Raw genomic sequence first — 27,077 nt, 5'->3', positions numbered from 1 at the left:
ATTTTTTTCTTCTGTTTGTTTTGTTTCCTCTTTCTTGTGGTTCCTCCTATTGGTTCTAATTCTTCCTTACAACACGACTAATGTGAAAATATATTTAATAGGAATATATATGTAAAGCCTATATCAGTTTGCATACCATCTTGGAGAGGGAGGGGGGAAGGAGGGGGAGAAAAGTTTTAAACTCAAAAGCTTATGGAAGTGATTGTTGATAAATCAAAATAAATTAATAAAAAATATTTTAAAAAAAGAAAGTGTGATTTTAGTTGGGACTTTAAGGAAGCCAGATAATCCAAGAGGTAAAGATGAAGTGAGAGAGTATTCCAAGCACAGGAGACAGCCATAGAAAATGATCAGAGCTGAGAGATGGAGTATCTTAGCTGTGGAAGAACAAAGAGGCCAGTGTCACTAGACTGAAGAGCACATAGTGAGAAGAAAGATGTAAGAAGACCGGAAAAGTTTGGGATGGGGGTTAGGTTATGAAGAGCTTTGAATTCCAAGCAGAAGATTTTGTATTTGATACAGGAGGTGATAGGGAGCCAGGGAGTTTATTGAGTCGGGGGAGGGGTGACATGGTCAGAACTGCACTTTAGGAAAATCTCTTTGGCAATTGAAAAGAGGATGGATTGGAGTAGGGAGAGACTTGCGGGAGGCAGACCCATCAGTAGGCTATTGTAATAGTCCAAGCTTGAGGTGATGAGGGCCTACAATAGCATGTAGTACTAGAAGGTAGTATTAAAAAAAATAAGGTGGCATATTTGACAGATGTTGCAAAGATGAAATTGATAGGTCTTGGCAACAAATTGGGTATGAGGGATGAAAGACAGAGAAGAGTTGAGGATGACTCCTAGGTTTTGAGCCTGGATGACTGGGAGGATGGTATTGCCTTTGATAGTAATAGGAAAGTTAAGAGTGAGGAAAGGTTTAGGGGGAAAGATAACGACTTAATTTTTGGACATGTTGAGTGTAAGACATACTGTTCAAAATGTGTAAAAGGCAGTTAGAGATGAAAGCCTGGAGGACAACAGAGAAGTTAGAGGATAGGTGGATCTGAGCGTCATAAACATCCATAGTGTCCATGGCATCCATCTGACAAATGAAGTTGTATAGAGGGAGAAGAGGGCCCAAGACCAAGTCCTGTGGGACACCTACAATTATTGGGTGCGATTTGGCTGAAGATCTAGCAAAGGAGACTAAAAGTAGTCTGTTAAGTAGAAAGAGAACCAGGAGAAAGTGGTATACTAAAAACCTAGAGAGAAGAGAGTATCAGGGAGAAGAGGGAAATTAATCAACAGTGTCAAAGGCTACAGAAAGGTCAAAGAGATCACTGGATCTGGCCATTAAAAGATCATTGGTATATTTGAAGAGAACAGTTTTGGTGGGATGATGAGGTTGAAAGCTAGACTGCAAGGCATTAAGAGAGTGAAAGGAAAGAAAATGGAGGCAACTATTGTTGATAGTCTTCTCAAAGAGCTTAGCTACAAAAGGAAGAAGAGATATAGGATGTTAGTTATTGGGGATAGAAGTTTTTTGAGGATGGGGGAAACATAGTGTCACCCTGTATGTCTAAATCATGCACCCATTTTGACCATATGGTGTGATGATGTTGGTCTATACCTAGTTTGTCCCCTATTGTTTTCCAGTTTTCCCAGCAGTTTTTGTCAAATTGTCAAATTATCCCAATGTCTTTGGGTTTATAAAACACTAGGTTACTATGGTCCTTGACTACTGTGTCTTATGTACCTAATCTACTCCATTGATCCACCACTCTATTTCTTAGCCAGTACCAGAGATCTAGTATTACTACGCCATTTTCCCTTGTATTTTTTCCCATTAATTCCCTTGATATTCTTAACGTTTTGTTCTTCCAGATGAATTTTTTTGCTACTTTTTTAGCTCTATCAAATAATGTTTTGGTAGTTTGATTGCTATGGCACTGAATAAGTAAATTAGTTTAAGCAGAATTGTCATTTTTATTATATTGGCTTGGCCTACCCATGAGCAATTGATATTTTTCCAATTGTTTAGATCTGACTTTATTGGGGTGAAAAGTGTTTTGTAATTGTGTTCATATGGTTCCTGGGTTTGTCTTGGCAGGTATACTCCCAAGAATTTTATATTATTTACAGTTATTTTAAATGGAATTTCTCTTTCTATCTCTTGCTGCTGGGCTTTCTTGGTCATATAAAGAAATGGTATGATTTATATGCTACATAAGTCCTGCAACTCTGCTAAAGTTGTTAATTAATTCAAATAGTTTTTTTAGTAGATTCTCTAGGGTTCTCTAAGTATATCATCATATCATCTGCAAAGAGTGATAGTTTGTTTCCTCACTGCCTATTCTAATTCCTTTAATTTCTTCTTCTTCTCTTATTGCTATAGCTAACATTTATGGTACTATATTAAATAATAGTGTGATAATGGGAATCCTTGCTTTACCCTTGATCTTATTCAGAAGACTTCTAGCTTATCAGAAGTGGGGAGAAGTGTATGTTTGTAGGCAATAGGGAAGGAGCTTATAAACAAAAGATAAGTGATAAAGTGGAATGATAGAGGGGTTATTCTGTTGGAGGAGACAGGATGAAATGGCATAGTTTGTGCAGGTAGAGGATGTGATTTGTTAAGGAATAAGGCCAACCTTCTGTGTGAACGAAGGCTGATGGAGTAGATAAAGGCAGGAAGCACCTGAGTGATAGGACATGAGGAAAAGGAGAAAAAAGGGACCTTACAGAAAATGTTCTTTCTTCTGTAAAATATGAGGCAAAGTTCTTAGCTAAGAGGGGGTGAGGGTGGTGGCATCATGGGAGGTTTAAAGAGATAAAACAAAAGTTTGGAAAAGCTTCTGTGCAGAGTAAGGTAATGAGTTGATAAGGGAGATTTAGAAGGATTGCCGTGCAGCAGTGAGGGCCCAGTTGAGATTGTATAACATAAATTTGTAATGGACCTACTCAGAACAATTGCTTGATTTCACTCAGCAGCATATGTGTAGGACTGAAGCAGATAGTGGGAGTCATCCAAGGCTGAGGCTTGGCAGGGCACAATCAGTAATATAATAAGAGGACCAGGGACTCAGGAGAAGAGGACAGAGTAAAGTTGAACTATTTCACCAAGGGGTCAAGATAGGGAAAGGAGGGAGTGAAGGGGTCATGGCCTGGGAGAGAACTGAGAGGTTAAAGAATTGGAGGTCATGGTATGGTAAGAGAATGCAGAGGGAGAGGTGGAAAGGCAACAGATTATGGCCAGATAAGGGAATTTCTGAATTCTTGAACATAGAGGTGGTGTAGTTCTGGGTGATGGCAAGATCAAGGTTATGACCATCATAGTATGTGACTGACGTATGGTGGAGAAGTATGTTATGAGAAATGAGTAGGTTAAGGAACTAAATGGTTAGTGTATATGAGGGAGAGTCAATATGTATGTTGAAGTCTCCTAGTATGAAGGCAGAAGTTGGGGAGAAGAGAAAAATTGTGAACCAGGTACTGAACTTGTTGAGGAAGGAAGTGGAATGACCTGGAGGTCACAGCTATCCGAATTTTGATTGGCTAGAAGATGTGGATTGTATAGATCTCAAAGGAAGAAAGGTTACTGAGTAAGGGAGGTAGGGAGAGAACCTGGATGTAGCAGTGGGGAGCAAGGAGTATTCCAACTCTCCTGTCTCAACCAGTGAACTAAGAAGAGTGAATGAAGGTGCATTCAATATTAGAAAAAGTGGCCTGGGAGGCTGTGTCATCTGGAATGGGGTTGGAGGAGGGCAGGAGGACTTAGTGATTGCTAGAAGATGGAAAGAGTAGGAGGGGAAAAGATGTAGGATAAAGGCAAGTTTGTTGTCTATGGAACAAGCATTCCAGAGGGTGAAGTAGAAGGGGTGGGTAATGTTTGGTTGAGACTTTAAGGTAGGAGGGTTGAGTGGGATGAGAGTATAGAATCAGGTGATGGAGGATGGGGGATGGGGATGCAAATGATGGCCTACGTGGGTTAAGAATCACTGGGATATTTAGTGTAAGACCATGTGTGAATATGTTAATCATTGTGTTGGATGGCTCCACATCTCTTTGCAGAGGAGGCTGGAGATCAGGCAGGAGACACATGTAACATGAGATCGAAGGCTCACCGTGAGATGGGAAGTTATTTCTCACTCTTCTCTGAAGGCTGGAAATCAGTCAGGGGACAGTGCAGTGGGAGAGGGGAGTCAAACTTGTGTGGCAGGAAACGGAAGCCCTGTTTCCTACTTATTTTCCTCTTCCTCTTCCCTCAGGGGACAGGTTTAGCAGGAGATGGAAGACCCACAGTCACAGGGAAGGTTGCTCCTCTTCTCACCTGAGATTGGATTTAGCAGAGGTTGGAATTATTACACATATGTGCATATACATATACACCTATGGCTTAGATTTATTCAATCAAGTCACTCCACACCATTTAAAATAAGTGATAAGATGGTACCAATCAGTAACTCTCTAAGCTTTAGACTAAATGTAAGAAGTCTTTGAAAGCCAATGGATAAAATAAAAGTACACTGTAAAGTACATTCTAATTGTCTGATGAATTTCTTTGTGCCTTCTGGATCCAGTATGAAAGAAGCATCAAGATAGTTGGAATCAGGGAGTCCCAGTGAATGGTAAGCCAAAAGAGAAAGATTTCCAGCAAACCCCTGAGAAGATACACATGGATTTTAGCCTTGGTCTGGGGCTCTCTCCTCCTTTACTCCTTCTCTTTGGCCCAAGGAGAATCTTGAAAGCTAGTCTAGAGGATGTGGGACATCCAATCTTTCCATCTGTGACATCTGTGGCCTAGATGTCAGTGTATGTTGAGAACTAAGGACAGAATGGATGTAGATTCATAGGCCTACGGGAAGCTCAGCAAAGAATCTCTACAATAACTCAAGCGAACTTCTTGAGCATCCCATAAATGGGAAGGAAAAAAAAAACTTCCAGCAACCAACAACTTTCTTTGTCACATGTGCTCTCTAAACTTGAACCCACCTTCCCCTGGATTCTGTATGTGCTTGTGGAAAGAATATGTCACAGATTTTTGGAGGGGAGATGTTATATAACAATTGTTCTATCTTAGTAAATACCTCTGTCAAAAAAGCTACTTAAACTTACATGAATTGATGCAAAGTGAAGGCAGAAGAACATGGAGAACATCTTACACAGTAACAGCAATGTGGTCATAACAACAAGATGGTCAACTGTGAATCACTTAGCTATCCTCAGCAATACAATGACCTAAGACAATTCCAAAGGACTCATGATGAAGAATGCTATTCACCTCCAGAGAAAGAACTGATGGAGTCCGAATGAAGATCAAAGCATACTTTTTAAAACTTTCTTTATTTTTCTTGTTTTTTTTTTGTCTGTTTTCTTTCACAACATAACTAATATGAAAATAAGTTTTGCATGACTGCACATGTATAACCTATATCAAATTGCTTGCTTTAGCAATGAGGAAGAAGGGGAGGGAGAGAATTTGGAACTCAACATTTTAAAAAATAAATGTTAAAAAATTTTACATTTAATTAGAAAAAATAAAACATTTGGGGGAAAAATCTACTTAATTCTGCCTGAGCAAAATTACTCTAGACTGATAATTCTGAGGGGAAGCAAACCGGCTAGATAACATTAGAGAATCATCCCCCAATTCCTGATGGATTACTTCTAGAATCCTGAGAGGGGAGATGGAAATGTAGCTTTGTGCTGGGATTCATCTAGGAGAGTGGGAGTTAAAATTAGGATTCTCAGAATATATATGTATATATACATGTACATGTCACATATACACACATATACATACATGCACACACATAGCAAATAGGCTCTGAGCATGTGTATACACATTGTATATACATCACACATATTTTATACACATACATGTATGTATATATGCATGTGTGTGTGTATGTGTGTGCGCATGTGTATACACAGTGGAGAGTGCTAGGCCTGAAGTCAGGAATACCTGACCCAAACAATAGCTAGTGTGACCTTGTGCAACACTAATACTTTACTAGTGGGACCCTGGGCAAGTAACTTTGCCTCAGTTTCCTCATCTGTAAAATGGTGACAATATTAACAGTTATCTCTACGGGTTGTTGTGAGACTCAAATGAGATAATAATTGTAAAGGGTTTAACACGGTGCCAGCTACATCGTAAGCGCTAAATCAATTTTTAGCTAGTAGTAGTAGTACTAGTATATACATAGCATCTACATGCTCTGAGCATGGTCTACACGTATATGTACACAACGTGTATATCTACGCACATATATATGTCACGTATGTGTGCGTATCTATGACATGCCCCGAGCTCCGTTTCCAACGCTACCCACTGCGCTCCCTCCCAGCCCCCGCCGCCGCCCTCGCGCCAGCCTCCGAGGTGCCGCAGCTGCCGCTGCTGCAGCGGCTGCCATGGTGATGGATGTCGCGAGAACGGCCGCGCGCCGCCTTGCAGTTCTCGCAAGATCTGTGGGGGGTGGGGGGGGAAGGCGGAGGGGCGGAGGGACGTAGGGCCGGGGAGGGAGGGGGGGCCGGAGAAGGCGGGGGCTGTCGCTCAGCTCTAGCTGCCACTGCTGCTGCTTCCGGTGCGAGGTGCAGGCAGGCGGTCGGGCTGTCGGGCGGTGGGGACGGGGGAGCAGCCTCGGCGGAGCCAGCCGGGGGAGCAAGGCCGAGCGGAGGCGGAGGCGGCGGAGCTGGCCCCCGGAGCAGGTGACAGGGCTGGAGCCAGAGTTCCCCTCAGAGAGGTGGCTGGGGGGAGGGGAGGGGGACGGAGAGGAAAGGGAGATCCGGGTGGGGGGGGGACAGCTCCCCCTCCCCCCAAAGCCAGAGGGGCACGAGGCAGGTACCCTCCCCCGGAGAGAGAAGGCGGGGGGGGGGCTTGGAATGGGGGCGTCAGGCTCCGGCCCCCTCGTTTGAAGGACGGGGAGTTGGTGGGGGGGACTTACGGACAGACTGACGGACGAAGGCTCGCTCCCCTCCTGTCATTCCAAGGGGCACAGGGACGGGAGGCTGGGATCCGGCAGTGCTCGATCCCTCCCTTCCTCTCCCCTCCCCCTCAGGTGGGTTGGGAGCAAGGGGTGGGGGGAGATCCAGAGAGGGAGAGCAGCTCCGGGAAGGGGCTACAGGGTCGGCGAGGGAGAGTCTCTACCCTCCCCCCTCGCCTGGGTGACACCCCATCCCCTCGAGGCTGGGGCAGGTGGGGGGTGGGGAAGGGCAGGAGCGCAGCTGCGGCGGGGGCTCGGGGCGGCGAGTAGCTTCTCTTGGGTTCCCTGGGAACACTTGTGGGGGAGAGGGCAGCTGGAGGTGTGTGTTGGGGGAGGAGGAGGAAGAGGAGAAGAAGAAGGGAGGAGGTGCTCGTCCTGCTCGCAGGAGGGAGGTAGGTACTCCCTCCCCCAGGCTAAGCGGGGGCGGCCTTCGCTGGAGCCGAAAGGAGGGAGCATCTTAGAGCTGGCCCCGGGTTTGCATCTTCCAATCCCATTCCTTTCCTTTGGAAGGACCAGGATTCCTGAAACAGAAAATGGTGCCTTTGCTTTATAAGCCAACCGTCTGAGGGAGGGGGAGGGGGAGGAAGTTCCCTTTTAAAATGGGCCATTTGACTAGGAAAGTAAGCAACTCGGGTTGGGAATGAGCCTCACTCCCCAAGTATCCAGGGCGATGTTGCTTCAAGCACCTGCCTTTTCCCTTTTCACTGGATGTGGTAGGGTTCGAGATGAGAAGAAGTGTATGGTTGGATGAAAAGAAACTGTGAGGTAATCCCAGTGAGGGCTAGGTGTAACCGAAAACCTGACCCCAGCTTCTGTTGGATTTGATCCCCCCTGGTCTGTGTGGCATGAAAGTTTTATTGGGAGGTAATCTGTTACTGGGGTCTGATTGCTTGGGGATAGTGCAACAAGACAGGACACTGGCCACCTTGTAAAGTTCCCTCTCATCCTTACCAAGAGGTCTGTGACAAGCGCTTTGTATCCATCTTGCCTTATGTCTATTTCTTGGAGTAGCCTGGTCTTTGAGAATGAAAACAATTGGGACACAAAGGTGGACCATTAAGATCATTCTAAGAGCTAGATGGAATCCCATGGCATCTGGGTCGAGAGGCTCTGCCGGAGAGGGATCACTTAACACGTTTTCCCCACCCCCACTCCTCTGAAGCACACTCTTTGCCTGCTATTGTTTACCTATTCTTGTGTCTATGTGTCTTGTCACCAGGAGATTATAAAACCGGTTTTTGCCCTTTAAGAGTTTACAATTTTATCTCTTTTTCTCTCCCCTACCCCCATCTTACAGTGACCAGCAAAATCCTATCTGCACATAGTAGGAATTCAGTTTATATTAATTGAAAGAATGACCACAGTAAGTGAATAATCAGCTTTGACACCTTCTGTCAAAGATGGCTTGATGCCTGATAGAGGTAAAGAAGAGAAGTGATTTGTCTAATTTATCTAACTCTTCAGAGTTTCTGGGAAGTAGCCAGATAGTGGGACTAGGACCTCAGGTTAAGATCTTTGAACTTTGCCATTAGGCACGATTTATGCATTGTGCTTTGTGTATTTTGTAATAGAACTTTCGGTCTTTCTGGGGTCTCTTCCAGCTCTAAATAAGTGATCTTATGATTTCATGTTTCCCAACCTTACTGTGAGAACAGATATTAGGGATCATTTTTTTGTGATGGGAAAACTGAGATATAGTAAACAGGACCCTAATATTTCTCTTAATTTGCAGTTTTCTCCTTTACATTCAACCACTTTATATTAGTAATAATAGTAAAAATGACAAAACAGGAAATTGTTAAATGTTGGAGAAGATGTGGAAAAGTTGGAACACTAATGCATTGTTGGTAGAGTTGTGAACTGATCCAACCATTCAGGAGAGCAATTTGGAACTATGCTCAAAGGGATATAAAAATGTGCATACCCTTTAACCCAGCAATAGCACTTCTAGGGCTGTATTCCAAAGAGATCATAAAAATGGGAAAAGGACCCACATGTACAAAAATCTTTATAGCAGTAATAATAGCTAATGTTTCTATAACATTTAAGAATTTACAAAACATATTCTTTATACCCACTCCATGAGGAAGCTAATGTAAGTATTATCTCCATTTCACAGATGAGAAAACTAAGGTTCAAAGATGTTAAATAATTTGCTGAGTGTGACACAATTTATATGTGGCAGGGACTCAAACTCAGACCCATTGACTACAAATTCATTGTTGTTTCCTACTTTGCTCTTACAATCTTAAGATGGTATCATTGGATCCTTGAAGAGCCTGAGAGAGCCATTGCCAAAAATCTGGGGGTAATAGTTGATCGGCAGCTGAACATTACTCTAGTGAACAGGTTGCAACCATCATGGTGAAAAGAAAAAAGAATGGAAATTATTTTTAAAGTCTACTTTATGGAGTATGTACCTCAGATATTCTTTTCTTAGTGGAGGGATCATATCACAAGAAGAAATGGTTTCAAGATAGAGATTTAAGTTAGGAGAGGGGTTTTGAGTTGAGAGTGACTTAAGTTAGGAGAAATTCTAAGTAATCAAATGATCAAAAATATAGAATTGCTTTTTCTGATAATTTTTAGAAACAGGAGAGGCAAACTCTGGTTAGAATTGAGGTATATTTGGTTAAAGCTGTCTGGTGATTTAATCTGGGGGGGGGAATCATCATTTTTCCTCCTTATCCCTAATATTTTTATCCACATGAAATCTAATTAAATGAAAATAAATGGTTGCCTTGAAAGGAAAATGTTCAAAAGATGTTCATATGTACCCTGAAGTATATGTGAAAAAATGAGGAAAGGAGTGTTTATTATCAGGGCCTATATATTTAATAAATTTAATGTTTTAGCAGCAGCTTTTTATATTGTCCCACATTGTGGATAGTTATCTTCAATAATGATGATGATGATGATGATAGCTTGCATTTATATAGTGCCTACTATGTGCCAGGCACTGTGCTAAGTGCTTTACAACTTCATTTGATCCTCACAGCAACCCTGAGAGGTAGGTGCTATTATTATCCCCATTTTACAGTTGCAGAAACTGAGACAGACAGGAGTTAAGTGACTTGCGCAAGGTTACACAGCTAGTAAGTGTCTGAGGTCAGATTTGAACCCAGGTCTTCCTCACTGCAGACCTAGCTGGAGTCCATCCAATGCACCATCTAGCTGCCTTCAAGGCAAGAAGACCTGAGTTCAAGTGTTGCCTCTGGCATACTGACATTTGGAACTCTCAGCTTATAGTCTATATCCTAATGATAGTCCATAGGATAGATATGTGGTCTATCCTAAGGCCATAAATTGCAGAGAAGGTGCCAACCTATATTATTAGAGGGTCTTTCCTTACCAGGTAATTCCCTATACCAATAAATTCACAGTTCCAATTCATGTGCTTTCTTGAGGTAGCTGCAGTAGGAAGAGAAGGAGCAAATTGTAGAGCCCATGACAGTTGACTTGGTGCTCTGAAATAATGAAATGGCTCATTCAGAGAAAGTGCTAGTTTTAGAAATGGGGTGTCTTTATAGGTACAGGCTTATGGTGACTTGCTCCAGGGACCTCTTTTTGGCTGTCTTCTAATCAATGTTTTTAACAGTGAGTTGGATGAAAGGATAGATGGTGTGCTTATCAAATTTGGAGATCACAGAAAGCTAAGATGGACATCTAACACAGAATCAGAATTTCAAAAGATCTCAGTAAGCTAAAACAATGGACTAAATCTAATAGATAAAATTTAATAGAGATAAAAATAATGTTCCATGTAGGATTTTTTAAATTAAATGTAACCTTTCTGGTGGAGAAGGTGTGGTTAGATATCAGTCTGTGTTAAAAAGATATGGGGCGGGGGGAGTTTTAGCCTTCAAGCTCAGTATGAATTAGCACCATAGCGTGGCAACCAAGAAAGAAGGATTGATAGCACTGTGCTATAGGATACAAAGACAGAAATGAAAACCCTTTCCCTCAAAGAGCTTATATCCTATGAGGAAGAAACAGCATTGTTTGAAAAAAAAAAAAGGCTGTGCAAAGAGCACTAATGACTGTAAGGAATCAGGAAGGACCTCCTATGTCAGATTGAATCTGAGCTGTGCTTTGAAGGAAGCTAGGGCTTCTAAGAGGCAGAGGTTTGGAGAGAGCAAGATAGGGATGAAGAACAGTGATCTTAGGCTGTTTTAATAGAAGCATATTAATTTAATAGAAGCATAGAGAGATTTCAGCCCCACCATAGTCTTCTGTAACCAGAACACCTCTAGAGATTTGTGTCTAGCTGTGGATGCCACCTTTGAACAAGAAGACTGACAAACTAGACCAGGGCCTTGAGTCCACATGTGGTTCTCTAGGTCCTCAAGTGCAGCCCTTTGACTGAATCCAAACTTCACAGAACAGATAAATTGGGATTCAGTCAAAGGGCCACACCTGAGGACCCAGAGGGCCAGCCACATGTGGACTCGAGGTCCCCACCCCGATACTAAACACTGATACAGTTGCCAAGATAGTGAGAAGACTAGAAACCATATACAAGGGCCAGTTGAAGCCAGTCGGGGTATTTAGCTTGGAGAGCATATTAGCTAGGGAACATATTAGCTGTCTTCAGTTATTTGAAGGATTTTCATGTGGAAGAGGGAGATTATACTTAGGGCCCCAAGGATAGAATTAGGTACAGTAAGTAGAAGTTGCAGACAGGCAGATTTCAGCATCATTTAATGTGAAACTTCCCAACAATTAGAGCTCTTTAAAAAGTAGAATGAACTTCTTTTGAAGGTAATTCCCCACCAGTGGAGGTCCTGGATCACAGAATTTAAAACTGGAAGAGAACTTAAACATCATCTAACCTAACATTTTTTTAAAATAAGGAAACTGAAACACAAAGAGATTAGGTGACTTGTCACATACGTACTAAGAGTAGAGCCAGGCTTCTAACCTAGTTCTTCTGATTTTAGATCCATTGCTCTTTCTACTATCCCCAGACCTCCTTTCCACTACAGAGAGGATTCCTGTTGAGGCTTAGGTTAGACTAGATGACCTCCGAAATGCTATGAAGAGCTAATGTAATCCCGAGCCTAACACAAAAGAACTATCAAATGTCTTTCCCATAATATTTGTTATCATTGAGTTTCTTATCCCATTTTTTTTGTTTTAGGTTTCAATAAGTACAGATGTGTTGGCTGTTGTTTTCATTCAGTTGTCCTATAAATGTATATATTTATGTAACCTCTTTAGATTGTAAACTTCATGGGGCTATAAATTATTGTTTATGTAATTCTCTTTATATGTTGTCCAACATAATACGAGTTTCAAATGGACAACTAAAGGCTTTTTGACAATTATAAGTAATTTGAAGAGTCCTCAAAAAATGGAAAAACATAAAGGACTGGGTATGTAACCTGGGAAAGAAATGACTGTGGAGTTAGAGAAGGACTTCCATTAAAGGTGATGATATAAAAGACTCCAAACAAGCCCATTCCCCCTACCCCTAGAAAACACCTCAGAAATTATGAAGAGCACCAGATAAAAGATTTAAAAGAAAAACATCAGGACAGCTAGGTAGCTCAGTGGATAGATCTCCAGCCTTGGAGTCAGGAGGACCTAAGTTCAAATTCGGCCTCAAACACTTGATGCTTACTAGCTCTGTGACCCTGGGCAAGTCACTTAACCCCAATTGCCTCACCAAAAAGCAAAAAACAAAACAAAACAAAACAAAACCCCACCAGTGAGTTTCCCCAACCTCCTGGGACTCTGCCAGAAGACTGCCAGAAATCAACAGATATCCTAGTCAGAGGGCATCCCAGATAAGGAGTCTGAAACCAGTGCAATCTGATTTTCATTTTTAAAAACTTGCCCAAAATTGTTAGAACTAGAGGGCAAAGTGAAAATAAAAAGAATCCACATGTCATCTACTATCTGAAAGAATCCCCAAATTCAACATGCACAGAAGCATAATCCAAGTCCAGAGCTTTCAGGTCAACAGAAAAATAATACAAGTAGCTAAAAAGAAAAGAATAAAATACCAAACAACTACAGTCAGTATCGTACAAGATTATGAAGTAGGTAGTTAAAGGAAAAGAAAGCTTGGAATCCAGTATACCAAAAGGCAGAAGTAGAAGGCATATAACCAAGAATAATTTATCCTCAAAAACTAAGTATAGTCCTACGAAGGGAAAAAATGGACCTTTGATAGAAGACTTGAATAATTCCTAATGAGAAACACAGAGCTGGATAGAATTATTAAAATCAACATAGAAGACAGGAAATTTGGCAAGGTAAATACATTTGAGAAATTTAAATGAGGTTAAATGGTGATCAAGTGCTTATGCCCCAGTAATGGGAGAGGAAGCCATTGTCCCTTCAGAATGTCTATCTTCAGAACTTAAAGAATGAGCAAAGAAAAGAAAAGGAACTCAAGAAATGGGAGTGCTTTGTGCTATTGCTTGTTTAAAAAAAAAAGAGGGGAAAATACACTAGTTAAGACATGAAGAAGAAGGGGGGAAATTATTTCTCATAACTGGTATGTATAAAAATATATATAATGTATGTGTATATATATATACATATGTATGTATGTATATATAAACATGAGGATGGAAAGAGTAGGCATCTCATGAACCTTACTCTTATATGAACCAAGCAAAGTCAAACACACATGCACATTTTTGTACACACAGTTTACTGTAGAAGTACATTAAAATCAATAGAGAAATAGATGGGAGCAAGGAATGGGAAAATTTGGGAGGGAATAGTCACATGGAAAGCAATTGTCAGCTACATAGACTTAGTATATAACAAGATTAAAAGGATAGAGAGAATAAGAACCAGTAATTTGGGATCTGGACCATGATCAGTGTACTCCAATTGTAAGTTATTAATTTTGATCACATCTTTATTTTCTCACTTTTTGTGCAGAGGAAGATTTTTGGGGAGAGAGGAAACAATGTAATAGAGGGAAAATAATACAAATAATAATTGTAGATGTAAATGGAATGAACTCACCTATAAAATAGAGGAGGGTGATGAATAGATTAGGAAGCAGGATCCAAAATGTTGGGTTTTTTTTTTTACAAGAAACACACTTAAAAAATAAAGATACACATAGAGTTAAAATGAAGGGCCAGAATATGCTTCAGGTGAATTCAGGAAAAAAGAGGCAATAATTTCAGGCAAGGGAACCGTAAAAATAGACATAGTCAAAAGAGATAAAATCTGGAAAGCTACATCATGCTTACAGATATCATATGTCTTGAAACAATAGTAAATACACATATATATGGAGAGAGAAACAGAGAGAGAGAGAGAGGTGTGTATCTACCAAATGACATAGCTACTATTTAGCTGCCCTTTTTTTCCCAAAGAAAAATAACAAACAATATGCCAAAACTTCTGAAATGCATCTAAAACAGTGGTTAGGGGAAAATATATATATATGTATGTATATTTGTCAATACTTGCATCAACAAAAGAGATAAAGGAGAGCAGTGAGTTGGGTATGTAACTAAAAATAACAAGTAGGGGATAAAATTAAAAACTAAATAAATACAAAAAATAGAAATAATAAATCAAAGAAGAGATAAACAAAAAAATGGAATTGACTGATAAAACTAGGAGCTGTTTTTTTTTAAAGACAAGTAAAATAGACAAACCATTAGCTAATTCAGTTTTTTTTTAATAGAGGAAAAACATATTACCAAAGTAAAAAATGAAAAAGAATTCATAAGTGAAAAGGAAATAGAGGAAATTGGTAGAAACTATTTTGCTCAGTTATACCCCAACAAAACATAAATGAAGTCACTGTATATAAAAATGTAAAATACTTGGATTAACAGAACAAAAAGTACAGAATTTAAACAATCTAGTATCAGAAAAATAACTGAACAAATCACAGATATCAAAGAAAAATGTCCCAGGCCTAAATGGAGTTAAAAAGAAATTCTATCAAACATTCAAAGAACAATTAACTCCAATATTACATAAATGGTTTGCGGAAAGACCTGGCTTTGGGAGATAATATTTTGTTAATCTATGAAGGTTTGTTATAGATATCTGTAGAGGTTTTACTTCAACATATAGAAATGCTAAGGAAATCCCTTAGATTTTCGGAAATGCCAATATCATAATCAAATTAGAAGAAAAAAAAAGAGGTGACGCAGCTTCTTGTGGCAACTTTTGTGGTATATTAGACTGCATTACTAGCAAGAGTCTAGCCCAGATATTTCTGTATTAGCCATTGCATTTATCATTATCCTTGTGCTTCTAGAAGTTTATTATATGCTACAACTCAATGTAGCAGACATAATTTTTACTTCATGTCAAATACAGGAAAATGGTAAAAGACATCAAGCTTTCTATAGTATGATCTTAGCTTCACTAAAGCATTTTGATGCCATCAGTAGAATTGGGGGGGGCAGGGGGGTGCAGCTGTTTTATAAATTTGTCTAACCACAGTTCATTAGAACAGTAAGGGAACTCTATAGTAATTGGTCATGTCAAAATTGGTGATTCTCTGTGAATCAAGTAGGGTCCAAATTTATTCAGCCATGGGCCAATCTAGAAGGTACTATCAAAAGATCTGTTACTCTTTGGCAAACTTCCTGCTAATAATATTTGGAAGCCTTTGAAGCACTAATCTAGCAGCTGAGATACACACACACTCACTCACTGATGGCAATATCAAATAAGACATTTGAAGATTGTGTATTGAATTGCCTTTAAGAATTAGTGCAACTATCAACTGAAGAAACCTGGCATACCAGCTAGTACCAAGGAAACTAAATACAGGCAATCTTCACATTACTTTGAACGTTACTAATTTATTCATTTCATGGTGCCTAAAAAAGCACCTACACAAGATTCCAACATTAACAAATTCTCTGGAAATTAAATTTCTTTCAACAGTGTTAGCCTGGACACATATGAGATTAAGAGGAAATTCTAGTTGCTTCAGTGCTTGGGTCAGTGTCCTCTAAGGAGAACGAATCAGTGGTTCTATCTCAGTCACTTTGAATTAGGAGCTATCACTTGTACATCAGTCAAGTACATCTGTCACTGGACAGGGTACCATCTGGAGTGACCAAAAAGAATGTATCTCACTTAGAGAGGAGGAATGGATGAATTACATACCAGTGAAGTGCATTAAAGAGGACATCTACATTCAGTAACATGTTCTTGTTTGTTTTATTGTGATTTCTGCTTCTAATAAAGAAGAGTCTGCAAATGAATTGTAATGTTAGAATACATCCTCTTCATTAATAGACATATTGTATTTACTTTTTGTTGTCTTTGTTCACACATTCATCAGTTTCAGTTACTGAGTCATCATGCAAACTTTGCATTTCAACTCTACGGCTCAGATGTGGCAAAAGAGAGTAACTGCAGTCTATTCAGTGTATGGGAATAGATCCTTGCTCTTTTGATTTCTGATGGTTCTTAGCATGCAACATGGTGAAAAGCAGGAATTTTAGTGAATTCTGGTTCCTGGGCAGCCCACAATAGAAAAACATATCAAGAAGGCTAGTTTTTATTTAGGAAAGTTCATGTAGTATAGGACCAATTGAACATCAGTCCATCAACAAGTATTTATTAAGTGCCTACTTTGTCAGATGCTGTGCCAGGCACTGAAATGCACATTCAAAAGCAGTCTAGCTCTAGCTCTTACACTGAAGGTCTACAAGATTTGGTATTGTCTATCTTCTATAACAGGAAGATGTAGTTTTAAAAAGCAATGGATTAGTAGTCATAAAGCCTGAATTTAAATCCTGGTGTCATAGGCAAGTCACTTAATGTCTAAAGTCTAAATTATCATCTACAAAATCAAGATAATACATTCCCATAGGGTTGTTACAAGAAAATCTTTTATGTAGACGTGAATTATTATGAAGCTAAGACCTGGATCTACCACAGATGGCACAACTGACTAGTTGAGAAATGTCATTAATTGTGAATCACCTTTTAGGACATGGCCAGTAAACCAGTGTAGTGTTCATCTCAACACAATTTCCCTGAGAAGAGTATACCATGGCAAGGTAAATGGTGATGCTGAGGTGAGACGACTATAAATTGCTAGAGTAGAAGAAATGTAAAGCACAGACTCTAAAAACTGGTTTTAATTGGTAAGTCAACAAATCCTGAGTGACCATTAAGGGAGGAAAACCAAAAATATAAGACATAGTACCTCTCTCAATGGTGCTTCTGATTTGTAGGAATAAGCAATCAACATGTGGAAATATAACTAATGATACCTTTGCAGTTCAAAAGATCTATAATTTCATCATTGATTATTCCCACCAGCAATGGAAATTGCAATGCCCTCATGCATGGTGGATAGATTATGGAGCTCCTGGAAACAAAAAAATTCACATTTATAACCTGATGGCCATTTTTTTTTTTTTTTTGCTACACTTAACTAGGCTGGATCTCATATAATAGTCCTGAGCCCATATACAAAGCTTTTTCCAGTCTGGTTGGATCTGCTTTGTGAGCATACCTTTTAAAAAAAAAATCTGATAATAAATTTTTGTAATAATCTAAAACCATGGTCACCTCCATGCCACAATGAAGTGCAGAAGGGATAAAATATGTGAAACAGGTAACAATGCAAAAAATGATGCCAAATAAGGTATTTGTTGTTGTTCAGTCATTTCAGACTCCTCATGATCCCATTTGAGGTTTTCTTGGCAGAGATACTGGAGTGTTTTGCCATTTTATTCTCCAGCTCATTTTACAGATGAGAAACTGAGGCAAACAGGGTTAAATGACTTGCCCAGGGTCATGCTGTTGTTGTTGTTATTGTTGTTGTTTGCAGCTAATAAGTGTCCAAGGCCAGATTTGAACTCAAGAAAATGGGTCTTTGTCACTTCAGGCCCAGCACTATCCACTGTGACATATGGCTATATAATGGTATATAATAGTAGCAGACATACCAGCTTGTCATTTAGCAGTGAGGAAGAATGTTTCTGTTTTAAAGCTTTGGGCTATCAAATTATTTCAGGAGACAGTCTTAAACCAAGTCCGTATGTGCTCAGTGTGGAAAGTGTGTTGGTCTGGCACTAGTTATTACCAGTCACTGCTGCTACACAGTGATCTTTGTCAGCTACAGCATCTTCAAACGTGGATGACAAGATAAATGTAAGTTATGTGGTCTTGACAGATCTTTACTAATTTTGGCCAAGGGTTATTGCGATGTATCTATCTAGAACAAAGAAAGGATATGATATGTTCAGAAGAAGAGATTTGGGACATGATAGGTCACTTTCTCTGCACTGAGGCATAGCAATTGAAAATAGACTTGAGTTCTGTTAGTCTTGAAATTAGGCAGAAATATCTTACTGTTTAGTTAGGGACAGATGAATGAGTAAAGTTTCATTATCTCCTTTTCTGGAGAACTGTAAGATTTAAAGCTCTTTTCTGGATCTGCAACTTGGAAAGAAGGGGAAAGACAGCAGAATTTTACAAGAGCCACAGGCATATACAGGCCACAGGACTATAGTATTTAGAGCTAGAAAGTCTCCAAAGGGTCATCTAGTCATTTTACAAATGAGGAAACAAACACAGAGTACTGAAGTTACTTGCTCAAGGTAAGAAAGGTAATAACAGGGCCAGGATTCAAATCCAAGTCTTTGACTGCAAATCCAGGGTGCTTTCCACTGCAGAATGCTGACACTCTTAAGTAGTCAATAAACAAGCTTTTATTAAGTGCTTACTGTGTGCCAAACATTTTGCTAAGTGCTGGAATACAAAGAAAGGCAAAAATAGTCTCTGATTATCCTCAATGAGCTCACATTCTAATGGGGAATACAAAGGTGAAAATAACTAGGTACTTATAACATATCTCAGAGGGGAAGACACTTGTAGTTGAGTGGCTGAGAAGCCAAGAAAGGCCTGGAAAAGGTCTTGAGCTGAGTCTTGAAGGAAGTCAGTGAAACAAAGGGGGAAGTGAAAAGGAAGAACATTCCAGACTTGAGTACAGCCAGTATATGGGCGCAGAGTTGGAGTGAAAACTCAAATACATAGAGATGTATTCAAGGAACAGCAAATAGGCCAATGTTGCTAGACTGTAGAGTTCATGGAGGGGAATAAAGTATAAGAAGATGGCAAAGGTATGAAAGTCCAGATTGTGAAGAGCTTTCAATGCCAAACAGAGGAGTATATATTTGATACTACAGGGAACCACTGAAGGCTATCAAACAGGTGGGTGACAGGGGCAGCTAGGTGGCGCAGTGGATAGAGCACCGGCCCTGAAGTCAGGAGGACCTGAGTTCAAATCCGGCCTTAGACCAAATACTTGGCATTTATTAGCTGTGTGACCCTGGGCAAGTCACTTAACCCCAATTGCCTAAAACAGACAAACAAAAAAAAACAGGTGGGTGACATGGTCACATCTGTGCTTTAGCAAAATCACTGGGGCAGCTATTGGGACAGTGGATTGGAATGGGGAGAGAAATGAAGCAGGGAGACCAATTACAAGGCTACTGCAGTGTTCCAGCTGAACGGTGAGGGCCTGGTGGTGACTCTGTGAGGGGGGAGAAGGGAATGTTGTTAAGAGATGTTAAGGTAGAAGCAACATGATTTGTCAAGGGCTGTGAAATATGAGATGAATGAGAATTAGGCATTGAGGATGATACCTAGGTTTTGAACCTGGGTGACTGGAAGAATGGTGGTATTTTCTTCAGTAATAGGAAAGTTGGAAGGATGGAAGAATTTGAGGGGAAAGATGTAAGTTCTGTTTTGGCCACATTGAGTTTGAGATGCCAACAAAACATCCATTTCAAGATGTTTTTAAAAGGCATTTGTTGGATTCATAACTATAAATCAGGAGATAGTCTAGAACTGGATATATAGCTCTGGGAATCATTTGCTGAGATGATAATTGAACCTGTAAGAACTGATATCACCAGATGAGGTAGTTTTGAGGGAAAAGGAAGGCCCATGACAGAACATAGTGGGCATGATGTGAATGTAGATCTAGCAAAGGAGACTGAGAAAGCTTGGAAGGAAAGGCTGCATAGAAAGAAAATCAAGAAAGAGCAGTATTACAAAAACCTAGAGGAGAGAGAATATTCAGAAGGTGATTGACAGTGTCAAATGCTGCAAAAAAGTCAAGAAGGATGAGGATTAGGAAAAAAACATTAAATTTGGCAACTTTGGAAAGGGCAGTTGAAGTTGAGTGATAAGGTCAGAAGTCAAATTATAGAGGGGTGGAAGTAGAGGCACTTAGTACAGACAGCTTTCTCAAGAAGTTTAGCTATGAAGGGAAAGGAAGATAGTGGATGAAAGCTAGCAGAGTGGTCAGATCAACTGAGCATTTTTTTAAAGATGGGAAGAAACCCATAGCTATATTTGTAGGCAGCAGAGAAGGATAGGCAATAGGTAAGAGAAATAAGATTAGAAAAAAATTAGAAATGATAGTGGATATAATCTGCTGGAGAAGACAAGGGGAAAGGGTATCAGGCACACATATAGAGGGAGTGGCCTTAGGAGGAAGTGCCACCTCTTCATCTGAGACCAGAGTGAAGAAGAAAATAGGTTGGGAAAATATCTGATGTGAGATAAGAGAAGGGGAGAAGGAGGAGTATGGTAGATTTTAGTAAGGCAGTATTGGTTGAACTTTAGGGAGGAAAAAGTCATACTCATTAGGAGCTTCTGAGAATCTAAAGACATTTTCTCTCCTTTTTCCTAACCTCTGACCTCTCTATTCCTTTCCCTATATATCACAAGAATACAGCTTACTAAAAACAATGGATGAGGTGTGGCCCTGAATACTATGAGTTTATGATTCTCACTGATTGGGACCCATGGGTTTCAATCCTGTTGACTGGATAGGGCTGGGTGGCTTGTGGGCAACTTGGCTGTGGCCCTATGGTTGAGCCAAACCTGGGTGTGGGCCCTTTGGGTCAGGGGCTGGGCTTAAGGGGAGCCTGCCAAGAATGCCACGCCTGGCTCATTAGTGGATGTCTGGGGATGCCTTTGAAGATGAAACACTCCATAAATGCTCATTGTTTCTCTTCTTTTGGATAAATTAGAACTTAAATCTCTGGAGGCTGTCAATCTGTCTCACTACCCTCAAAGATTTTGCTGAGAACTGAAAAGAATAGGAAAATACAAAACTGAAGATGTTTTTGATGAAAAAAAATAATCACTAAATTCATCGAACCCCTGATCTTTAAGTTGTAAATAGGATTCCTCCCTTCCCAACCTTTCAAATTTTTGTGTTTGGATGCACTTTGTCTTGACCTGTTCTTTCGCCTGCTGGGGTTGGGGTGTGTGTCTCTCATTCCCAGATTCCAAAAGAATGCCAGCATCTGGCCTATGTTAATTGCTGAATAAGCTGCTGGATGATACATGCCTCCCCTAGGCACAGACGACTGGCTGGCTCAGGCAACTCTGAACCCTCTTTTCAGTATCCTACTAAAGAGGAACTCCTGGGGCCACTCCATGACATGAAGTAAGGAGTGGGAGAAAGGACCCACTCTGTACCTCTCCCTGATGGTTTTCACTGCTCTACCTTCTAAGGAATGTTCTTCTTAAACAATGCTCTTACTTTTAAATGAGCTGATAGTGGGGTCAGCAGAATACCTTTGAAAAGAGGGACAGAATCTTATTGCAGGTGACATATGGAACAGCTTATACAAGTTTAGAAGCAGAAAGAGATCCAGCATTTGCCAATGCTTTGTCATTGAACTGTACTTCTGTATAATGTACTGATCTGCAGGTGGTAAGTCTTGATTTGCAATTTTTTTTTGGCTTAGGAATTGGGGCCCCTTCATAACAGCAGGGCCCAAGCCATATCCAGGTTGCTACCTTGCTTCACTTAGCTCCCTCTACCCGTTGAAAAACAGCAGCTGTGACCATGGGGAACATCTTTGGAAACCTGCTGAAAAGCCTGATTGGGAAAAAGGAGATGCGCATCTTGATGGTGGGGTTGGATGCTGCTGGGAAGACTACCATCCTATACAAGCTGAAGTTGGGGGAGATTGTTACCACCATTCCTACCATAGGTATGAGTCATGGGCTAGGCTTCTACCCTTAATTCTTCAGCTTCAGCACACTGGTTTTTCACTCTTTTGGCTTAAGGGGCAGGAAGGGTGTCCCTTTTTCCACACACATGCCCAACAGGTCTGTAAAGCATGGGGGTGCAAGGCAGTTCCCCAGCAGGTGTTAGAGCTGCCATTCTGTTCATTACCTACTCTTCATGCTCCCCCGTGTAAGAACTTCCTCTGGTTGGCACAGGGTAGCCACCCTTAGGCAGTGGGGTTGGTTTGCTCTCTGTCTTGTTTGGAAATCAGGTGGAGGACTTTGATGTTCCTGCCAGGGGCTTGGCATGGCTTAGAAGCAGAATCTCTGTGGCCCCAGCCCTGGTTATAAAGCTGGCAGTGGGAGGGAAACTATTTGTCAAACTGGATGGGGTGGAGGAACATCAGCTGCTTTGGGATTTGAGATTCCTAAATTTCATCCCACATTCAATACAAGACTGCCAAGGCAACTAACTTGTAGGGTCTGATCCTATTTCATCTTTTCCTATGGTAAGAATAGATAAAGGTCTTAAGGAGTTAGGGGCTTGACAGTTACCTTGAATCACCATCATTCAGATAGTTGTGAGTAGAGTGACTGATTACCTTCTTGTCCCTTCACTCTTTTGGACCCTTGCCTGGCTTTTTTTTTTCTTAGGACCCCCTGGGTATTGGGAACCCAGGAAACATCAGTTCTCACTGGGGTCATGACCAAAGCGTGGGAGGAATAAACCCATTGGAGCACCATTCCTAGTTATACCTGTCTGATTCTTCACAGGCTTCAATGTGGAAACTGTTGAATACAAGAACATCAGCTTCACAGTTTGGGATGTGGGTGGCCAGGACAAGATTCGGCCCCTGTGGAGACACTACTTCCAGAACACCCAAGGTATAGGGGACTGGATTGAGAGTGAGGCTAAAGTGTTTTGGGTTCATACAAATACAACTACCTATCTGTGGACAAATGCCTCAGAGTAATGGCATCTAGCTTCATGTCTTGCTGCAACTCCTCAGGGTGGAGTAAGGGGGAGGGGTAAAATTTTTCAGAGGGGTAAAGAAGATGGGGTTGAAAAGAAAGATGGCCATTTCTCCACCTTATACAGCAGATGCTCTGCCTCTCTAGGTTTGATATTTGTGGTTGACAGCAATGATCGGGAAAGAGTGAATGAGGCAAGAGAGGAACTGATGAGGATGCTAGCTGAAGATGAGCTCCGGGATGCTGTGTTGCTTGTCTTTGCAAACAAACAGGTGGGAATATATGCTACCACTAGCCCCAACCCAAATGGAAAAGGGCTTATCCCAAACATAGGTGGCATAGAACCTAGAGAGACCCATTCTTAGTAACCTTTGTGAAAGTGTTCCAATTCTAGAAGTATGGAAGAAGGGAGCAGCCAAGCTCTTTTTCTCCATGTTCCCCACCTCAATCTTATTTAACAGATTTTGAGGCATCAAGCAGCTGAGGCTGTAGGGATTTTCATGGTATAGATGAATTACTTCAAACTTCTCTTCTCATTGTTTACTTTAGCAGACCTACCCTCCTTCTAGGATCAGGAAGGTCCTTATTACCTCAGTCTCTAATGCTTCTTTACCCATTCCTATAAGGTTGTTTTGATCTTCCAGATAACACCACCTGGCCTGGAAGCCTACTTTGACCAATATCTTTTCTTATTACTGATGATGTCTCAAAGACGTGAGTCTGAATACCCTTGAGATTCTGCCTCTAGGTTGTCTCTGTCCAAGGCATTTTTTTTAATATGTTTCTGTTATGAGCATCTCCAGAATATTAGAGGACGAAATGGCATCCAAGGTGCCTTTTGTAGGTAAGAACTCAACAAAATGCTCCTAAAGTTCCTGATCTCTTTTTTTCCTACCTACCTCTGTCCACCAGGATCTGCCTAATGCCATGAATGCTGCTGAGATAACGGACAAACTGGGCCTACACTCTCTGCGTCACCGTAATTGGTACATCCAGGCCACCTGTGCCACCAGTGGGGATGGGCTATATGAAGGCCTGGACTGGTTGGCCAACCAGCTCAAGAACAAGAAGTGAGCGCCAGCCAATGCCCACCCCCCACCTCCCTCCCAACATGCTCCCACTCTCCACCCCATTGTAAGTGTGGTGAGGACCCCAAGTACCATGTCCACATGTCTAGCAAAAGCCTTGCCCACTCCCCCTGACAGCTGACATGATCAGTCTTGTTTCCCAATTGCTGTCCTGATGATTTGCTCCAATTTATTGGATCTAAAACAAAACAAAATAGAGTGTTGTGGTTTCATGGAGTGGCCCCCATATTTTCACCACTCCCCCAGAGTTCTTATGGGGAGAGGCTTCTCTGCCTTTGCTTGATTTGGCTCTGATTGTTGTGCTGTTGGCAACCAAGTCCCCTCCCTGTCTCCACAAGCCACTCCCTTATTCCTTTGTCCCACCCCTTCTGCTTCTACATGGAAATTGCACGGGCCTCTGTATGTGTGTGTGTATGTGTGTATGTGTGTATGTGTGTGTGAGTGTATATACATGTATAGAGAAATATATAAGAGGGGGCTAGGGAGATGGACAGAGTTGGGGCAGGCACAGTTCAGGGCATAAGACTTCCCCTCACCTGTCCCTGTCACTTCGCCAAGGAGGATGAAGGGGAAAAGGTTTGATCTGGGTTGGGTTAGGTTTCCCCGGGAGTCTCTGTTGTCAGTCAGTTCTGGACCTCTTTCTTCTGGTCTTCTGGCTGGTGAGTCTCTCATTGGTTTCCCTGAATGTGTGGCTTTCTTCTTCTACTGTTAGCCTCGGAGAGGATGTCTCACCCTTCAATTCTAGACTCTCCTACTAAGGATAGGGGTGGCTAAGGATAAGGACTGAGTTGGGGAATGAGGGAGGTAGAGAAAGCCTTGCTTTCCATTTTCATTTCTTTGACTGTTGGCAGGTGAAGATGCATATTGGATAAGTGACTTCTAAGACACCATACTCCTGCCTCTACTCCCTATTTACATATTTCTATTGAGGAAACAGCTCACTCACTCCCAATCATGAATCCTCCCCATCCCCAGCAGTCCTGCTGCTGGTCTCTCCAAGCCTAGCTGATTTGCTTAGTGGAGAGTATGAAATGGGTTGTCTCTACCTCCATCCTCTTCTTCTCCATCTCTTTCCTCTTCTTCATGGCTTCTCCAACCGAGGGACCACTGAAATATGAAGATATTCTTATTTCTGGGCATTCAGTCAACTCTCTCCACCTTTTATCCATTCCCCAGCTACATTTGTCTCCTGCACTCATAAGTTGGTCTTGATATTGGAGTGTAGCTTGATATCTAAGGTTACTGAAATGTAAGTGGGAACTAGTGGAAGTTAATCTGCACCCCACCCTTATTACATTGGTGTGTGTGTGTGTTTTTTTAAACCCTGCTGCTATACTCTCTTCCCAAGATTACAGGAGGTATCAAACAACCGAGTTGTGAACTAGGAGGCCCTGTCCCTGTCTCCCCAAGGTTTCTGTGAAGCCTAAGGCTGCTTTTTGAGCTCCTGTGTGTGCTGGCTGCGCCCTGAGCTCCAAGACAGCCTCTGTAACACACCCTCCCTCTGGAAAGTTGGGGCCCCCATGGGAATCTTTCTATAGCCTTCTCAGTATAGGGCCCCTCTCTAGATAGGATTTTTTATGCCATCCCCTGGAAAGGAGATCCTTCCCCTATATCTGCCAGGAATGCCCTTCCACTCCCACTTGAATCCTCACTGCAGCAGACAAGTCAGCATGCCCTCTGTCCCCTCATCTTTCCCAGAGTGAACTGTGAAGAGAGTTTCCTTGGGGGTAGCTCCCCCTTTTGCCAGTTACTTAGTGAATAATTTATTCAGGATGTGTTGGGTGTTTGCAAGTTGTCTTTCTCTCTGGGCCTTTGTGTGTTCGTTGATGGGGAGGGGTTGGGGTTTCTGGTTTGTCTGTTTTAACAACTGTGCCCTGTCCCTAGGAAAGCATTAAGACTTCTGTCTTTTGCTTTACTTCTTTGTCCTTGCCTCTCTTTTGTCTCTTTTCTATCTTCTGTTTCTCTTTTCTCCTTTCTTTCCTTCCTATCTCTATCTCCTTGCTCTCTGCACTCCTGATTTCTTTGTTCCTTGCACTTGATGGTGACTTTGTCTTTCTAAAATTTCCCTTGCCCTTATCTGCTCCGTGAGCTATCCTAGCTTTGGATCAGGCCAAATAGGCCAAATTGAGGATCTTATCCCATTCCCCTTCCTTCTTTGAAGAAATGTGCCTGGGAGAATAGGAAAACAGCTTTCTCAGCTGAATCCCAAAGCCTCTTCTGAAAGGGTTTCTTTATAATTAATAGCAGTGATGGGACAGAAAAAGAGAACCCTTTGGAGGCAGGGCCTCCCTATGGAAACTCCCGGGGACATTGCTTCATACCCTACACCTTTCTGTTCAGAAGACCCTCTCCCCCCAACTACTTTGGAGGGCTGTGAAAAGACACTGCTGATTGCCTTGGCTGCTTTTGCCTCTGGGGAGCCTTCCTCCCTATCCCCAGGGTGGGGCATCATCTCGGCATTCCTGTTGTCCTGGATCTCTCTCTCCCAGGACTGGGCATTTCATTCAGATGAGTGCTTCTTCCCTACCCCCACCCCCTGGTGGATTTAATTTTCTGTATTCTCTAGCTCCAGACTCCCCCTTCCCTGGGGACATTCCCCCAGCCCCCAAGTCTGTGTGTGGTGTTACAGTGTTTACTGCAGTTCTGAACTGGTTTTTCTCTTTTTCCTCCTCTGGAATATAGATTGTACATGTTTAACAAACTCACCATCTCTCTTATTGCTCAAAATGTGGGATACGCGATGACTGTGACCCTGGTTGGATATTAAACATGTTTTATGTAGCTTTGGACTGGACCATCCTCTCTTTCATACAGCGGCAAATGAGACATGACTTTAGGGTGAGGAAGGTTCCAATTCCCACCCACATCTGTTTCTTTCGTCTGCCATGAACTGAGGAGTGGAAGGCAGACTTTTAGGGGTGGAGGTGGGGTACAGGGAATGGTGGGAAAGATGTAGGGAAGTGGCTTAGGCAATGGCTGTCTCCACTATAAACTGGAGTCAAAGGTGTCAAGGAGCAAAGCAGGGCAAATTTGTACAAGTTTGGGTG

The 27,077-nt window shown here is 41.6% G+C and overlaps 1 protein-coding gene and 1 long non-coding RNA gene across 2 annotated transcripts in view; one reads left to right on the top strand and one right to left on the bottom strand.

Annotated features, from left to right (window-relative positions):
• The window catches only part of LOC114029837, a 21,489-nt gene extending 14,358 nt beyond the window's left edge, over positions 1-7,131 (bottom strand). The window contains exons 1-2 of the long non-coding RNA XR_003567529.1: positions 6,932-7,131; positions 4,109-4,314 (exon numbers count right to left, since the gene is read on the bottom strand). This is a non-coding gene — a long non-coding RNA (uncharacterized LOC114029837). The remainder of the gene's footprint in view (positions 1-4,108; positions 4,315-6,931) is intronic.
• ARF3 (ADP ribosylation factor 3) lies at positions 6,606-26,811 on the top strand. Its single transcript, XM_027844499.1, has 5 exons — positions 6,606-6,695; positions 21,706-21,954; positions 22,745-22,855; positions 23,090-23,214; positions 23,855-26,811. The coding sequence occupies exons 2-5, from the start codon at positions 21,807-21,809 to the stop codon at positions 24,014-24,016; spliced, it is 546 nt and encodes a 181-aa protein (XP_027700300.1). The 5' UTR covers positions 6,606-6,695; positions 21,706-21,806; the 3' UTR covers positions 24,017-26,811.
• The last annotated feature ends 266 nt before the right edge of the window (positions 26,812-27,077 follow it).

The sequence above is a fragment of the Vombatus ursinus genome, unplaced genomic scaffold, assembly GCF_900497805.2.
Source record: "Vombatus ursinus unplaced genomic scaffold, bare-nosed wombat genome assembly UNPS02014941.1, whole genome shotgun sequence".
NCBI lineage: Eukaryota > Metazoa > Chordata > Mammalia > Diprotodontia > Vombatidae > Vombatus > Vombatus ursinus.
This window is presented reverse-complemented; position numbering and strand designations above follow the sequence as displayed.

What these genes read in the sequence shown, in the direction of transcription:
- ARF3 (XM_027844499.1), top strand. Translation starts at nt 21,807, where the DNA reads ATGGGGAACATCTTTGGAAACCTGCTGAAAAGCCTGATTGGGAAAAAG. An exon ending in CTACTTCCAGAACACCCAAG is followed by an intron (nt 22,856 to 23,089) that starts GTATAGGGGACT and finishes CTGCCTCTCTAG; the next exon opens with GTTTGATATTTGTGGTTGAC. An exon ending in TTGTCTTTGCAAACAAACAG is followed by an intron (nt 23,215 to 23,854) that starts GTGGGAATATAT and finishes TCTGTCCACCAG; the next exon opens with GATCTGCCTAATGCCATGAA.